General features: G+C 40.7%; 1 protein-coding gene across 1 annotated transcript in view; it reads right to left on the reverse strand.

Annotated features, from left to right (window-relative positions):
• Nucleotides 1-18,378, reverse strand: part of RYR3 (ryanodine receptor 3) — a 550,597-nt gene that overhangs the window by 261,648 nt on the left and 270,571 nt on the right. Inside the window, 2 exon segments of the mRNA XM_079909615.1 lie at nt 2,565-2,686; nt 6,212-6,385. Of these exon segments, the coding sequence (XP_079765741.1) occupies nt 2,565-2,686; nt 6,212-6,385 (296 nt within the window).

Below are 18,378 nucleotides of genomic sequence, written 5' to 3' on the forward strand. Positions count from 1 at the left end.
CATTTATATATCCTCTTTGGAGAAATGTCTATTTAGATCCTTCACCCATTTTTAAATTGGTTCCATTTGTCTTCTTAATGCTGAGTTGTGAGTGTTCTTTATTCTAGATACAAATCCCTTATCAGATCTATGATTCACAAATATTCTCTGCCATATCATGGGTTGTTTTTACACTCTCTTAATGGTGCCCTTCACAGCAAAAAAGCTTTTAATTCTGATAAAGTCCAATCTATCTACGTTTTCTTCTGTAGGTTTTGTTTTCGGTACCATATTGAAGAAACTATTGCCTAATTCAAGGTCATGCTGATTTGAGCCTATGTTTTCTACTCCAGGTTTTATAGTTAAGGTCTTACATTAGGTCTTTAATGCATTTTGAATTAATTTTTGTATATGTGTGAGGTAGGGGCCCCTGACTTAAGAAAGATATAAGGACAGAGGTTGAGAGAATTGAGGGTCACATTAATAAAACATCACTCCCTATGGTGATGGTTGTGGTCATAGCCCAGACTATATGAAATTTCATGTGTACATGCAGCTAATTTTTTCTGCCCATACCAAGCCATTCGTTCTTAGGCTCTTTCTTTGAAGAAGGAGAACAGTCTGGATGTAATGCAGAATAAAAAGGAGGAAATATTTTGCTCAAGGTTCACAGAAAACCAGTGGCAGAGCCAAAAGCAGACAAAAGATCATTGATTTGCAGGTCTCAGTCCCACCCTGTAGCAGGAATACCCCTATTGTCTACTTGCCTTCAATTTAGTATCAGGACCCCTGAGTTGTACATAGCCAACCAACCAGAGGTGATATTTCTCAGCCTTCCTTCAGCTAGATGTGGCCATGTTACTACTGTTAGCCAATAGGATGCAAGATAAGGTGATCTAATTCTGGGTTATATTTTTTTAAAAAAGAAATGGCTTGCACTCTACTTCCTCTGTCTTCCCATCTTTTCAGGATGGACCTCAGACATGGTATTAGTAAGCTCTTTTTTAAGTTAATTAATTAATGAATTTATGGCTGTGTTGGGTCTTCGTTTCTGTGCGAGGGCTTTCTCTAGTTGTGGCAAGCGGGGGCCCCTCTTCATTGCGGTGTGCGGGCCTCTCACTATCGCGGCCTCTCTTGCGGAGCACAGGCTCCGGACGCGCAGGCTCAGTAATTGTGGCTCACGGGCCCAGTTGCTCCGCGGCATGTGGGATCTTCCCAGACCAGGGCTCGAACCCATGTCCGCTGCATTGGCAGGCAGATTCTCAACCACTGTGCCACCAGGGAAGCCCCAGTAAGCTATTTTTAATCACGCGGATGAAGTATACATACCAGCACAGTTGGTTCTCAACTGTGGCTGAATATAAGAATTTTCTGGGGAGTGCTAATAAAAAGCTGGTGTTTGGATCCCACCCCAGAGACTCTGATGCAATTGTTTGGACATGCCACCTGGGCATCAGGGTGTTAAAAGCTTCCCAGATGAATCTAACATCTGGCCAAGGTTAAGACCTTTACTCCAGGGCAGTGGTTTGTAAACTTTAGCAAGCATCAGCATTAACTGCAGGGCCCATTAAAACTCAGTTTTTCTGAGGTACCACTCCTAGGTGTCTGATTCAGTAGGTCTGTCGGGGGTAAAACCCAAGAATCTGTATTTTTAACAAGTTCCCAGGTGATGCTGCTGGGCTGGTCCAGGGACATACTTTAAGAACCTGTAGGAGATCTCAAACAAGAAAACTGAGCCCCAGTAGCGGCATGGTCTGTTTTCCCCAAAGCACCTGCCTCCCCTATATTATTACTTGAAAAAGAAATAAAAGTTTATTCTGAACCACAATGGCAGCTTAGCCTGTATCCTAACTAACACACATCCCTTGGATCACAGTGGTTCAACAGGAAGGAAAATACAAGTATAAAAATTTTTTCTCATTTCATGCAAATTCACACACACAACTGAAACCCTCTAGGCTTTAGAAATTTTCCTATGAGAGAAGGATGGCTTGCAACACTGCACTGTTTACAACAGAACCCCTTCCTCGTGGTAACTGGTGAACATAATCCACAGAGTTCTGTTTGGGCAGCACTGTTGAGGCTGGAGGAATTATGATCCAAGCAGGCTAAGTTACTTTCCCCCATTTAAGTCCCAGCCATAGGTGGCTAACCCGAGCCTTCCACGTAAATCTCCTTGGAACCAAACCACAGCAACAATTCTGAATGATGTAGAAAAGCCTTTCTAAATAGCACAGAGGGTGTGGATCCATTACTCCTCTCTCCTCCCCGCTTCACGCACTAATACAAATGGGACTTAAAGCACTCCAGATCTTTCCACTTAATTTTCATGAGAAGACCTTGGGTGTGTGTGACACCAACCTGAATAACTAATGCGTCTTGGGCATCTGTTGGGCCAAGAGTGAAGCTGGGAGGAGCTTACCTACTGGGAAATAAGTTTCAATCCCAAGCTCTTTCTGGCAAAACTCTTTGCTGGTGCATACTTATTTCCTGAAAATTCATAGTATTAACAGGGGATGGTTGGTGGGATTGCATGGCCACAAAATAGAAACTGACGAGCAGAGAAAGGGAAGGAGCTCACCTACCTCACAAACTGGCTGAATAAAGCGGTCGTGTTCCGGATGATCCGGGCAGCCTGGGACTCCTCATGCTGGCATCTCTGCAGTGTTAACCCGTCATCCATGTGGCCTTCCTGATGGAGTATGACCTACCCCAGAGCCAAGGACACCAGTTCCAGGTTACACAGCTGGAGAGTCAACGTTTCTGGCAGTATTTCCCTCATCCCTTGTACTCCTTCTCCCCAGTCAAGTTCCCCACAGGCCCATTTTGAAAGTGGGACATTAACAAAGTTATTTTCCCCATACTCCCTATTGCTGACCTATGACTCATTCCTGAGACACGGTGCTTTGATGAAAATGAAACTTCATGTGCCACTGTGATGTGAGTTACAATAAATTCCTTGGGTCTAGATGGCCAATTTGAAAGGGTGAAAACGTATTTTATGATAGATTTTTCTCTTAAAATGAACACAAAACCTTATCCTTGGAGATGAGAAAAATCACTTTGTTCAGAGCCTTTTCCTCCAGAGATAAACCAAGAAAGAAGAAAGACAAGTTAAAATAAAACCCTCTACTGGGATCAGGCATGGCTTTCTCTCCTGAGTGACAACTACACCGAGTTAGCTGACTGTAGAACTGGGGAAGCGGCTCGAGATGGTAGTTGGCTTCTCATGGAGGCTAGAGAGGGGGTTTGAAAGCCTGGGCCTGGGTATCAGCTGACCTGAGTTCTAATCCTGCTAGGCCACATCCCCGCTGTGTGACCTTGGGCAAACCTCTGCTTTGACTTCACCATCTGCAGGTGTTATTTAGAGGGTTGTTTAGAGGATTCAATGATTTACATGTAAGTCATTTAGCATGTTTCCTAGAATATAAAATGTACTCGATGCATATCTGTTATAAGGGGAGATATATTACTGATCTCAGATCAGTTGTCTGGAAGCTAGTATACTTATTGCTCACCAGTGACATCATGATAGAATTTTTGGGTGGGGCTGGCATCTTTTGGCGTGGAGGTCAGCTGTTTTTTTTTCTCTAGAAGGGCCAAATATATACTGTTATTAACTGGGATGGTTTGACTGTGGTTCAAGTCAGGGCCAAATCCTGATTCAAGTTCCTGGCATGGTTTCCTCTGGATGGTGAGTAAGTGAGGGGAGGCCATTTGTAGGTCCTGGGGAAGGGGGATGGGGGTCAGTCGGTCTCTATGACAATGAAATATGTGGCTCTAAAAATATCCTGAGAATAAGGATTTTTGTTATCTCATTTTTAGCACAAAGAAACAACTTATTTTCCTTTCCACGTGAAAATCTCTTCCTTATTTTTATTCTTCTGAAAGCATATCCTGATTTAATGAATTCACCCAGGAAGTAGAATGCTGGCTTGTACAAGTTTATGTTCATTTTCGAAAAAAGACCTCTGGCCTCAGTCCCAGCTTTTGGGTCAGTCCCTAAAGACCTTAGGTTTTGCTTGTTCAGATAACACATTCAAACCAGCCAACCAAACAAGAAAGTAATGAGAAATGGGGGAAATGCAGCTGTTAGAATGTTGTTATTATGTATCCTATTGATCGTGGCAGCTCAGGTCCTTCCTAAGGTCCTTTTTCTCTCGGAGGAATTCCGTAACCCGAGAGCAGAAGCCCAAGATGGAAAGAAGGTACTTCCTTTAAGGTGAAGTATCATTCGTCAGGTTTTTCACTGTGTCTGTTTCCGATTGGTTTTTCTGAATTCCCATTTTGTTTCATAAAATGCTTAACACAGATTGGACATTCTTTGTATTTATAGAGGGGAACTTAACTGGCTCCTCGCGAAATGGAGCCGGGCAGCCCTATGAAGGGCTGAGCATCATGGCACCATTTAGAGAGAGTTTCTGGAAGCATCTCCCAAATCCACATGCACATTTCAGCAATTAAATGGATCTCTGGAGTATGGCCAGATGAAAAAGTCAGGGGTAGGCACAATAAATCAACACCGTAAACTGGGATCTCTCCTAGTTGACAGGGTCCTTCAACTGTGTCCCCACCCACACAGAATTACAGCCAAGATCCACAAATTCTACTTTCTTAAATGTCATTCTTATCTTAGTAGGTATGAAAAACTGTGGAAACTCTAGATGATATTATCATACTCTTTAGAGGATTTAATTTTCTTCTCATTGGCTGTTAGGGTAGATGATGGGCCTTTGGCATCGATTTTCAATTTGCCCTTATTTCCAGGGTGCAGCCCTTACTCCTGGGTTAGAGCCCTTTTGGGGATGCAGCTGAAAACCTACTGTATTTTCAGGGGCCATTCCAGCTTGAGGGACTTCGACTATGGACTATGTTTCCTAGTACTGTCATACTGTCCACATCTCTGCTTTGCTCTTCTCCACCATAGCTGGCACCTTCTGTTCGCTATCTTAGCCTCATACTCTATCCACAGTCAGCTTAAGATGCTAGGGGAAACTGCATATAGAATTTCAGGTTCATGTTTCTATAGTTTCCTCCACTGGGGAATGTGGCCCCTCAAGTCCCAGAAACCTCGACTGACCTTATCACAAATATGTCTCCCCAGCCCGGTGAAACTAACATAAGACCCCACTCCTTGGGCTGCAACTCAGAAAAATGCTGAGGGGAAAGTGGTGACAAAGGAGGAACTCACCTTAGTGCACTTACATTCTATTTGGGATCTTTAGTACCCATGTCCTGGGTGCCTTGCTTGTGGAAGCCTTCAAACGGTTTGTTTCTGTGTTTAATCCAGCCTTTATAATTGTTGGCAGAGGAAGGGCTGGGTTCATACAAGCTAGTCTTTGTGGCCTCTTACTTATTCTATTTTCTACCTCCTCTTTGTAATTTTATTTTCCCTTTCTGGATATTTTCCTGGTACATTTTACTTTATACAAAAATAAGCTATTTATTACTTTATGGTTTCCTCCCAACCTCCTTTCTTACAATAACCAGCATTCTGGGAAACTTTTCATCACCTCCCATTAGGCTGACATATAGAAAACACAGTGTACAGTGCTTCCTAGAACCTTATTATGGGACTCCTTGGCTACCCAAACCCATGTTTTGTTAAGGGTTTTCAAAAAAAAAAAAATTATCATGCCTGGAGCATCTATTTTCTGGTTCCTATCAAAAGAAACCCTATTATGGCAATTGACTTTCTGGAAAAAAGATGTTGTATGTATCCAAGCCAGATTTCCCACTGTAGCAGGCTGTGACAGACCACTCAGATCTGCATTCATTCTCTGGGAATACAGTATCATTCCTAAATAGGTATCTCCTATTTCTGCACGTTGGTTCCTGTGCGCTTGTTATCATGCTATCTGCCTTTTTCTTTGTGGAGATTCTATTTAGTCTGTATATTATGAAAACTGCATAATAACTCAAGTATCCACTTAAATAAAAGGCGCAATGATGTGGATACTCCCAAAACAGCATACCACCAAAAGTCCTTTAGTTCAGGTTTTAGAGCACATGGAACATATTCTACCCTCTCCTCACAGATTTGTCATCTATGTAGCTCTTTTTTTTCCCCACTGAACATGAGGTCAGAGTAACCACATTAGGCTACACAATCTGTCACAGAAATCACTCTTCAGAATAGTAAGAATAGTAAGAAGTAAACATACATCATGTTCACCTGATTCTCACAATCACTTCTCTTGCCTAGTTGCTTCCAGCCTTTCTAACCCCTCACCTTTCTTTTCAGGGGTCCCAGGCGGGATGTCTTGGCATCTTGTGCTTTGTAGGTCACCCAGAGACCACTGGCTATATGTTGGACAAAGCAGACAGAGTCTCCGTACTTGATTTCTGGGACTCCCATGCCCTCTATATCTCGCTTGTGACTGGAATCCAGTTTCTCCTTGATTTCCTATTTCACAGAAAATGAAACAAAGGTAGGCATGTCTGATTAAATAGAAATGCAATGTATAAAGCAAGTCATCTGTGCAGAATTTGTAAGCCAGGGAACCGATTACCAGTATAATCATGATGTGCCTGTCCAAGCCAGGACTGCAGAAAGGCTTGCTTCCTCTATCTGCTGCTAATTGTAAAATCAATGGATTTCAAGTTTTGGCTACTTTAGTGATTATTTAATCACTCTTTGGTTCTGGTTTTATATAATTGTCCATTATATTTTCTACTTTCTTCATCCCGACTTAGATGCTTTAATAACTAACGCTTTACTGGACAAATAACTTATTGTATTGTAACTTATTGTACCTTCCATGATTTTAATGGTTATGTTATATAAACGTCCTGACTCAGAGCTTTAAATATATCTGTTAAAATCATAAATATGGAGACAGAACCAAGATGGCGGAGTAGAAGGACGTGCTCTCACTCCCTCTTGCGAGAACACCAGAATCACAACTAGCTGCTGGATAATCATCGACAGGAAGACACTGGAACTCAACAAAAAAGATACCCCACATCCAAAGACAAAGGAGAAGCCACAATGAGATGGTAGGAGGGGCGCAATCACAGTAAAATCAAATCCCATAACTGCTGGGTAGGTGACTCACAGACTGGAGAACACTTATACCAGAGAAGTCCACCCACTGGAGTGAAGGTTGTGAGCCCAATGTCAGGATTCCCAACCTGGGGGTCCGGCAATGGGAGGAGGAATTCCTAGAGAATCAGACTTTCAAGCCTAGTGGGAATTGACTGCAGGACTTTGACAGGACAGGGGGAAACAGAGATTCCACCCTTGGAGGGCACACACAAAGTAGTGTGCGCAAGGGGACCCAGGGGACGGAGCAGTGACCCCAGGGGAGACTGAACCAGACCTACCTGCTAGAGCTGGAGGGTCTCCTGCAGAGGCGGGGGGTGGCTGTGTGGCTGTGGCTCACCGCAGGGACAAGGACACTGGCAGCAAAAGTTCTGGGAAGTACTCCTTGGCGTGAGCCTGCCCAGAGTCTGTCATTAGCCCCACCAAAGAGCCCAGGTAGGCTCCAGTGTTGGGGTGCCTCAGGAAAAACAATCAACAGGGAGGGAACCCAGCCCCACCCATCAACAGTCAAGCAGATTAAACTTTTACTGAGCTCTGCCCACCAGAGCAACAGTCAGCTCTACCCATCACCAATCCCTCCCATCAGGAAACTTACACAAGCCTCTTAGATAGCCTCATCCACCAGAGGGCAGACAGCAGAAGCAAGAACTACAATCCTGCAGCCTGTGGAACAAAAACCACATTCACAGAAAGACAGACAAGATGAAAAGGCAGAAGGCTATGTACCAGATGAAGGAACAAGATAAAACCCCAGAAAAACAACTAAATGAAGTGGAGATAGGCAACCTTCCAGAAAAAGAATTCAGAATAATGATAGTGAAGATGATCCAGGACCTCAGAAAAAGAATGGAGGCAAAGATCGAGAAGATGCAAGAAATGTTGAACAAAGACCTAGAAGAATTAAAGAACAAACAAACAGAGATGAACAATACAATAATTGAAATGAAAACTACACTAGAAGGAATCAATAGCAGAATAACTGAGGCAGAAGAACGGATAAGTGACCTGAAAGACAGAATGGTGGAATTCACTGCCGCAGAACAGATAAAGAAAAAAGAATGAAAAGAAATGAAGACAGCCTAAGAGACCTCTGGGACAACATTAAGCACAACAATATTCGCAATATAGGGGTGCCAGAAGGAGAAGAGAGAGAGAAAGGACCTGAGAAAATATTTAAAGAGAATACAGTCGAAAACGTCCCTAACACGGGAGAGGAAATAGCCACCCAAGTCCAGGAAGTGCAGCGAGTCCCATACAGGATAAACCCAAGGAGAAACACGCCGAGACACGTAGTAATCAAACTGGCAAAAATTAAAGACAAAGAAAAATTATTGAAAGCAGCAAGGGAAAAATGACAAATAATATGCAAGGGAACTCCCATAAGGTTAACAGCTGATTTCTCAGCAGAAACTCTACAAGCCAGAAGGGAGTGGCATGATATACTTAAAGTGATGAAAGGGAAGAACCTACACCAAGATCACTCTACCCGGCAAGGATCTCATTCAGATTCGATGCAGAAGTCAAAAGCTTTACAGACAAGCAAAAGCTAAGAGAATTCAGCACCACCAAACCAGCTCTACAACAAATGCTGAAAGAACTTCTCTAAGTGAGAAACACAAGACAAGAAAAGGATCCACAAAAACAAACCCAATACAGTTAAGAAAATGGTCATAGGAACATACATATAGATAATTACCTTAAACATGAATGGATTAAATGCTCCAACCAAAAGACACAGGCTTGCCAGTGGATACAAAACAAGACCCATATATATGCTGTCTAAAAGAGACCCACTTCAGACCTAGGGACACATTCAGACTGAAAGTGAGGGGATGGAAAAAGATATTCCATGCAAATGGAAATCAAAAGAAAGCTGGAGTAGCAATACTCATATCAGATAAAATAGACTTTAAAATAAAGAATGTTACAAGAGACAAGGATGGACACTACATAATGATCAAGGGATCAATCCAAGAAGAGGATATAACAATTATAAATATATATGCACTCAACAAAGGAGCACCTCAATACATAAGGCAACTGCTAACAGCTATAAAAGAGGAAATCAACAGTAACACAATAATAGTGGGGGACTTTAACACCTCACTTACACCAATGGACAGATCATACAAACAGAAAATTAATAAAGAAACACAAGCGTTAAATGACACAATAGATCAGATAGATTTGACTGATATTTATAGGACATTGCATCCAAAAACAGCAGATTACACTTTCTTCTCAAGTGCACACGGAACATTCTCCAGGATAGATCACATCTTGGGTCACAAATCAAGCCTCAGTAAATTTAAGAAAATTGAAATCATATCAAGCATCTTTTCTGACCACAATGCTATGAGACTAGAAATGAATTACAGGGAAAAAAACGTAAAAAACACAAACACATGGAGGCTAAACAATACATTACTAAGCAACCAAGAGATCACTGAAGAAACCGAAGAGAAAATCAAGAAATTCCTAGAAACAAATGACAATGAAAACATGACAATCCAAACCCTATGGGATGCAGCAAAAGCAGTTCTAAGAGGGAAGTTTATAGCTATACAAGCCTACCTCAAGAAACAAGAAAATTCTCAAGTAAACAATCTAACCTTACACCTAAAGGAGCTAGAGAAAGAACAACAAACAAAACCCGAAGTTAGCAGAAGGAAAGAAATCACAAAGATCAGAGCAGAAATAAGTGAAATAGAAACAAAGAAAACAATAGCAAAGATCAATAAAACTAAAAGCTGGTAGCTTTTAGCGAGACTCATCAAGAAAAACAGGGAGAGGACTCAAGTAAATAAAATTAGAAATGAAAAAGGAGAAGTTACAACAGACACCGCAGAAATACAAAGCTTCCTAAGAGACTAGTACAAGCAACTCTATGCCAATAAAATGCACAACCTGGAAGAAATGGACAAATTCTTAGAAAGGCATAACCTTCCAAGACTGAACCAGGAAGAAACAGAAAATATGAACAGATCAATCACAAGTAATGAAATTGAAACTGTGATTAAAAATCTTCCAGCAGGGCTTTCCTGGTGGCGCAGTGGTTGAGAGTCCGCCTGCCGATGCAGGAGACACGGGTTCGTGCCCTGGTCTGGGAAGATTCCACATGCCACGGAGAGGCTAGGCCAATGAGCCATGGCCACTGAGCCTGCAGGTCTGGAGCCTGTGCTCCACAACGGGAGAGGCCACAGCAGTGAGAGGCCCGTGTAACGCAAAAAAAAAAAAAAAAAAAAAAAATCTTCCAACAAACGAAAGTCCAGGACAAGATGGCTTCACAGGTGAATTCTACCAAACATTTAGAGAAGAGCTAACACCCATCCTTCTCAAATTCTTCCAAAAATTTGCAGAGGAAGCAACACTCCCAAACTCATTCTATGGGGCCAACATCACCCTGATACCAAAACCAGACAAAGATACTACAAAAAAAGAAAATTACAGACCAATATCACTGATGAATATAGATGCAAAATTCCTCAACAAAATACTAGCAAACAGAATCCAACAACACATTAAAAGGATCATACACCACAATCAAGTAGGATTTATCCCAGGGATGCATGGATTCTTCAATATACGCAAATCAATCAATGTGATACACCATACTAACAAACTGAAGAATAAAAGCCATATGATCATCTCAATAGATGCAGAAAAGGCTTTTGACAAAATTCAACACTCATTTATGATAAAAACTCTGCAGAAAGAGGGCAGAGAGGGAACCTACCTCAATATAATAAAGGTCATGTACGACAAACCCACAGCAAACATTATTTTCAATGGTGAAAAACTGAAAGCATTTCCTCTAAGATCAGGAATGAGATAAGGGTGTCCACTCTCACCACTATTATTCAACATAGTTTTGGAAGTCCTAGCCATGGCAATCAGAGAAGAAAAAGAAATAAAAGGAATACAAATTGGAAAAGAAGAAGCAAAACTGTCACTGGTTGCAGATGACATGATACTATACATAGAGAATCCAAAAAATGCCACCAGAAAACTATTAGAGCTAATCAACGAATTTGGTAAAGTTGCATGATACAAAATTAATGCACAGAAATCTCTGGCATTCCTATACACTAATCATGAAAAATCTGAAGGAGAAATTAAGGAAACACTCCCATTTACCATTGCAACAAAAAGAATAAAATACCTAGGAATAAACCTACCTACAGAGACAAAAGACCTGTATGCAGAAAACTCTAAGACACTGATGAAAGAAATTAAAGATGATACCAACAGATGGAGAGATATACCATGTTCTTGGATTGGAAGAATCAATATTGTGAAAATGACTATTCTACCCAAAGCAATCTACAGATTCAATGCAATCTGTATCAAATTACCAATGTCATTTTTTATCGAACTAGAACAGATCATCTTAAAATTTGTATGGAGACACAAAAGACCCTGAATAGCCAAAGAAGTCTTGAGGGAAAAAAATGGAGCTGGAGGAATCAGACTCCCTGACTTCAGACTATACTACAAAGCTACAGTAATCAAGACAATATGGTACTGGCACAAAAACAGAAACATAGATCAATGGAACAAGATAGAAAGCCCAGAGATAAACCCATGCACCTACAGTCAACCAATCTATGAGAAAGGAGGCAAAGATATACAATGGAGAAAAGACAGTCTCTTCAGTAAGTGGTGCTGGGAAAACTGGACAGCTACATGTAAAAGAATGAAATTAGAACACTCCCAAACACCATATACAAAAATAAACTCAAAATGGATTAGAGACCTAAGTGTAAGACCAGACACTACAAAACTCTTAGAGGAAAACATAGGAAGAACACTCTTTGACATAAATCACAGCAAGATCTTTTTTGATCCACCTCCTAGAGTAATGGAAATAAAAACAAAAATAAACAAATGACACCAAGTGAAACTTCAAAGCTTTTGCACAGCAAAGGAAACCATAAACAAGATGAAAAGAGAACCCTCAGAATGGGAGAAAATATTTGCAAACGAATAAACGGATTAATCTCCAAAATATATAAACAGGTCATGCAGCTCAATATTAAAGAAACAAATAACCCAATCCAAAAATGGGCAAAAGACCTAAGTAGACATTTGTCCAAAGACGACGTACAGATGGCCAAGAAGCACATGAAAAGCTGCTCAACATCACTGATTATTAGAGAAATGCAAATCAAAAGTACAATGAGGTATCCCCTCACACCAGTTAGAATGGGCATCATCAGAAAATCTACAAACAACAAATGCTGGAGAGGGTGTGGAGAAAAGGGAACCCTCTTGCACTGTTGGTGGGAATGTAAATTGATACAGCCACTCTGGAGAACAGTATGAAGGTTCCTTAAAAAACTAAAAGTAGAATTACCATATGATCCAGCAATCCCACTACTGGGCATATACCAAGAGAAAACCATAATTCAAAAAGACACATGCACCCCAATGTTCATTGCTGCACTATTTACAATAGCCAAGTCATGGAAGCAACCTAAATGCCCATTGACAGGCAAATGGATAAAGAAGATATGGTACATATATACAATGGAATATTACTCAGCCATAAAAAGGAACGAAACTGAGTCATTTGTTGAGACGTGGATGGACCTAGAGACTGTCATACATAGTGAAGTAAGTCAGAAAGAGTAAAACAAATATCGTATATTAATGCATGTATGTGGAACCTAGAAAAATGGTGCAGATGAACCGGTTTGCAGGGGAGAAGCTGAGACACATATGTAGAGAACAAACGTATGGACACCAAGGGGGGAAACCGCGGTGGGGTGGGGATGGTGGTGTGCTGAATTGGGTGAGTGGGACTGACATGTATACACTGATGTGTATAAAATGGATGACTAAGAAGAACCTGCAGTATAAAAAAACAAACAATCAAACAAACAACGAATACTAAACTTTCTTTGGGTTATTTTTATGGAAATATGTTAATATAAATGTTTCACACATTACATGAAATTTCTAATAATCTTATATGTTCTGGTATAATGTTATAAGTCATAATTCTAGTTATTACTTTAAAATGTATATCTCAGAAATAACTAAAAAAAAAATCATATAAGTATCTTTCACAGAAATCAGCAGAGGAAACAGACTCTTGGAGAAGGTCAGGAGCTAGTCCCATGCAGTAATTGTTGTATTAGTTTTTTATGGCCTCCTCAGTTGTGTGTTAGTCAATGGGTTTCATTCTTCAATTGCCACAGTTTCACGAAACTTACTGTCTAGTATGGAAAAAGGAGTTGCTTGTGCACCAGGTGTCCACTTGGTGATAACCTGAGGTGCCTGTCACAGAGTGACTCAGGAAGTGGACTGGTAACTCTGTCCCCTTCTCATCAATCAGGGCCTCTGTATGGTTCTACCCTATTTCCATTTCTTCTCTACATCTTGTGTTAAATTGCTCATTTGTAGAAGCCATCAGCTAGGTGGCATTTTGCATTTTTACAGACTAAAAATGTAGCACCCTGTTCCCTCCGCTGTGCCAACTTTACTCTCATTCTTAATGATGGAAAAACAGGAACTCGTGCACTAAGCTCTTCTCATGTGTAAGGCAGTGCCCTAAGTTCCTTACATACACTAACTCTTCATAACGGCCTTGGATGTAGCTACAAATATTATCCCAGTTTTACGGAGGAGAAAATGAAGGTACAGAGAAACAAGTAATTTGTCCAAGGTCATTTAAGAAGTAGTGAAAGAGCCAAGATTTAAACCAGGAAGTCCAACTCCAGAGACTGTGCTCTTCCGATGGCCCCAAACTCCTACTCACCCTTTAATACCCTGCTCAGGTGCCACCTTCTCTGTGAAGGCGGAGTTAGTCTCTCCTGCTGTATTTCCCCAGCACAGTCTCATCCCTCTATTGAGTACTTAGCACATCACAATGTAAACGTGCTTGTTTAAATGATACTTTCCTTATGCCAGGTTATAAGAGAATGAAGGGCATGGGCCAGATGACAATTAATTTTGGATTCCTAATACAGAGAATTATCAATTACTTAACAAACATAAATTGAAGGAACAAATATATATAGCTGAGTAATTTTTTTCCTTCAAATATATATATAATTTTTCATTTCAGCTCCTATTTCTTTCCTTGAAATCTTCATAAAAGCAAAATTAGTTATTTTGCACACATTTAAGGATCATTTTGAGCAATGTTAATATATTGCAGGAACATTCTTATTTTAAATATATGTTGAAACACTGGCTGGATTGTTAAATATGACTTATTTCTCAAAATGAACATTTCCAAAGGAACTTATTTCTGATTTTATAACAAAAGTCAGTGGCAAAATAGAATTTGATATTTTAGGATTCTTAATAGGCAAGTGGTCAAAAATGCATTTATTCTATAAAACAATGGATATTTGATTTTCGTTTCAAAAATATCCAGAGTTCTATAGACACTCAAGCCAGTAGGTGGATTTAAAATACAGCAAAGTTTTCATCTCTAGCCTGCTCTCTAACCATAGGCAATGCAGCAAAATAAAAATATTACACGCTGCAGCTGTTAAATATGAATAATTACACTGGTTACCAAGAGCTCATAGTTAAAATAGCACATATTCCCCAATGATCAGTGACTATGGTCATTTCACTTGTTTTATCACTTTTTATTGATTTAAATATGACTTTGCCAAAAATAAAATAAATACTAGGGTTTTTTTTTTAAGAGTCTCTGAAATAAATGCATCATTATTGTTTATAGACGATGGTATCTTTGCTTTTAAAAAATGGCATCAACTCCCAAAGTTCTATGGCTGGCACTACAGGGGCTGCTTGAAATTCAAAAGAAAGACAGAAGCAATAACAACAAAAGCTAAAACATACAGACAAACCGACACTAAAGCCAACTCTACTAAACAACGACGACACAGCTTAAAGAAGTGAGAGCATCCCGAGATAGAGAAGTTGGATTTGGCTGACCACAGGTGGGTGAGCTCCTTTTGACTTAAGCCATGAACTAATGCTCCCCTCTCTGTCTTCACTTGAACATGGCCCCAGATGTATTTACTCTACTGCTAGAAATGGAAACTTCCTATACGATGGGGCTATTTCAGTCACTCCCTTTCAATAACTCCCCAATTCCCACAGAACACAATTCTCACTTCTGAAGTTCTTGTATACCACATGCTTTAACCAAACTGGACTACGTCTCTGTGTCATATCAAGTGTTCCCTCCCTCAGGGCCTTTACTGACATTACACTTCCTGCTTGGAATGCCCCTACTTCATCTCTGTATCTTTTCATCTTATCCATCAAGCCTTTTGCAGATCCACCTGTGCATTTTCTCTGATCTCATGGCACCTCCCTTCCACTCTCTCAAGACTCTTTACATCTTCTGCAATATGAATCCTTTGCTGGTACACTTCCTGTCCCGTCTCCAAGGGCAAGACTGAGATTTGTTTGTCTTTACATTTCGCACAATGCTCTGCCTAGGTTGCAAATAATTTGTTTTATTGGTCTGTGGGCATCAATTTATCTGTTTATCTGCATCAACCTCCCCTACGTTAGATCATGAGTGGATTCCAAGAAGGAACAGGTTACTTGGCCTAATAATGTGTTGAAGGGTAATAATAATCATTACCCCTTGTCTCCACTGAGAGTTTACAAGGAAATGGTTGTGACCACATCATTATTGTCGCATAAGTATGTATTTAGTTTAGATGATAAGCTGCTGCTCTCCAGATTGATTTAAAACTTCTAGAAGGACACGAAAGGGAACTGGAACTACTATTCGTTTAGTGCCCACTTTGAGTGAAGTATTTTGCCAAGTGCTTTACAATGGCAACACCAACATGTGAATTTACCAAAGACCTACACAGTGATGTGTATTAGACATGACACTTTAAAAACATTTTATCTAAACCTTTCAATGGCCCTGCTGTTTTCATTTCTCTTACTTTATAGATGATAAAACTGAGGCTTGCAGAGTTGGAGTAATTTGCTCAAAGCCCTGTAGCTAGTAAGCAATGGAAGAGAATCCAAAGACAAGTGCAATTCCACAGCCCATTTGTGATTTGAACATAATTTCTTGAATGGTAACTATCAGTACAGTTAAGTATTGATTGTATTAATGTTTATGTGTTTGAATGCTGTTATAAAGAAGAAGTGGAAAATATATGTTATCATTTTGTGAAAAAAATGGCTCTGGTTCTGAAGTATAAACTTCAGGAGTCATACATACAAACCACTAATGACAACAAGGTGATATGGTTTATATTCAAGGTGCAACTGGAATTTGGAAGAGAGAACAACTCACTCTGCCTGGGGAGCTCGTGATGATTTTATACCAGTTGCCACTTTATGTGAGCTTGGCTAGGAGAAAGAGGAGAGACGGGGAATGCGGAAGGGGTGGACATTCTACTAAGATGGGTATAGTGTGGCAAGTGGGTGGTGAAGTCCAGAAAGGGACCTGAACAACAAGGACTCTGACTTCATCCTATAGGTGCACGTTTCTCAAACTCACACTGTTCACAGACTTTCTGTGGGAAAAGAGGACTTTGGACAGTATCTTCTTCCAGGGGTCAAAGGGAACATTAGGATAATATAAAATGGACTCTTATGAGAATAGCAAAAAGAAACAAAACAACTTATTCAACTCTGTTTAACACAGCATTTTACTTAAAAAATTTTTTTTTCCATAGAATTATTGTTTGGAACACCTCTTGGAAAAAGCTAGCATAGGTAATGGGAATCCGTTGAGAATTTTAAGTGAGGGATAACACAAGGGTTGCATCTTAGAACAATTGTTCCAGCGGCAATGTGAATGACGGATTGAAAAGAAACAAAGGCATAGAGATGGACGAGTTTTAGCTATGGTATTAGAAATCTAGCACGATACCTGGCACAGAGTAGGTCCTAATTCGTGTTTATTATTAGAGTGAAATTTGCTGCATTTGACATATTGAAGCCACCTACATTCACAGAGGACAAAAAAGTACCTTTCCAAAAGACAGGAAACAATCAAAAAAGATTCAGAGGAAAAGGAGATATGGGAAGATGGGCCCCATTCATAGATGCTGGGGTCAGCCATCAATAAAGTGCTGGTGAGACCATTCCTTCGTAAAAGTCGCAGGAGAAACCTTGAGAAATCACCTTTAGGTTCACTTCTCCACCAATATAGTCCCCTTCTGCATTTCTGATCTCGAATGGGAGGTCTTAGAATGGGCTTAAAAAAACTGCACGCTGCAGGATACTGCAAGGAGCCTGGCTGGCCCCAGGGCTGGCTGCAGAGCCTCTGCTGGGTGGGAAGCCAATGACAGATCCTCTGCCATTTCCAGCACGCTAGGGGAGCAGGCCTGACCGGCTCGTTAGGGAAGGTGCATTTCGTGAGCAGGGGTCACTGTGCTGGGCTCTTTCCTCCGTCTTTCTCATCAATCCCTCCCTACATGATCACCTTCAGGTAGGCCGCGCTCCTGCCATTTCATGGATAAGGAAACACTCTCTTAGGTCATCTTCCTGGTCTCATTTAATCCGCATAACAATCCTTCGGGACATACTTCTTCACTCTCGTGTTTTACAAAAAGGGACAGGAAGACTGAACAGCATATGGTGGAGCCAGGATTCAAAGCCAGGTTTCCTCCACTTCAAAGCCCAGGGTTCTCCTTGACTGCCTCTCTATCTGGTCCACTTTGAACAACCAAGTCTTGGGAAACTGTCGAGTTAAATTTTAAAAATGCTTTGTAGATTCCATTTAAAATGAAACTGCAGGAGGTGGTGCTGTCTTGGGATGATTGAATCTCAAGGTCCATGTTTCCTTCTTTCCCCTTCCCTCCTTTCCTTCATACCCTCTCTTTCCCCAACTGAGAACTTGGTGAGGAAATGGACAGAGCCAGCAAGGGGACAGGCGCAAACAGCACTACTTCAGTGCTTGCGATTTCACAGAGGCATGCTGTGAGCCCCGCTGCCCTCTTGTTTCGGGCGGGGCCGCTGAGGTTAAAATGCTCAAGAGGATCCCGTCTACAGGGATGCTTTCCACTCATAGCGGAGAGAGCAGTGGGCAGTTTTTAAAGGGGAAGTCACGTTTGGCCAAGAACACAGATCTTAACATACAGTAGATATGTGATAAATGTTGACTCAATTGAATTGGATGTTTTTACACACCGAGGAAAGATTTCCTCCAACTGAGAACAGTGATAGCTGTCTGCCTTTATGTAACAAAGGAGGCAAAATGTGAGACGATCTCAATCATTCAAAACTTATGGTAGAGTCATTAAAAGTAGCCATAAAATAAATGGCTTCATATAATAAGGCTTGCTTTAACATTAGTAATTCACCCTTCCCTGAAAGGAACTGAGTGTTATACACTGACGTGGAGACATGACATCTAAATAGACGGTCTTGCTGTGCCAAAGTAA

The sequence above is a fragment of the Stenella coeruleoalba genome, assembly GCF_951394435.1.
Source record: "Stenella coeruleoalba genome assembly, chromosome: 2".
Taxonomy (NCBI): Eukaryota; Metazoa; Chordata; class Mammalia; order Artiodactyla; family Delphinidae; genus Stenella; species Stenella coeruleoalba.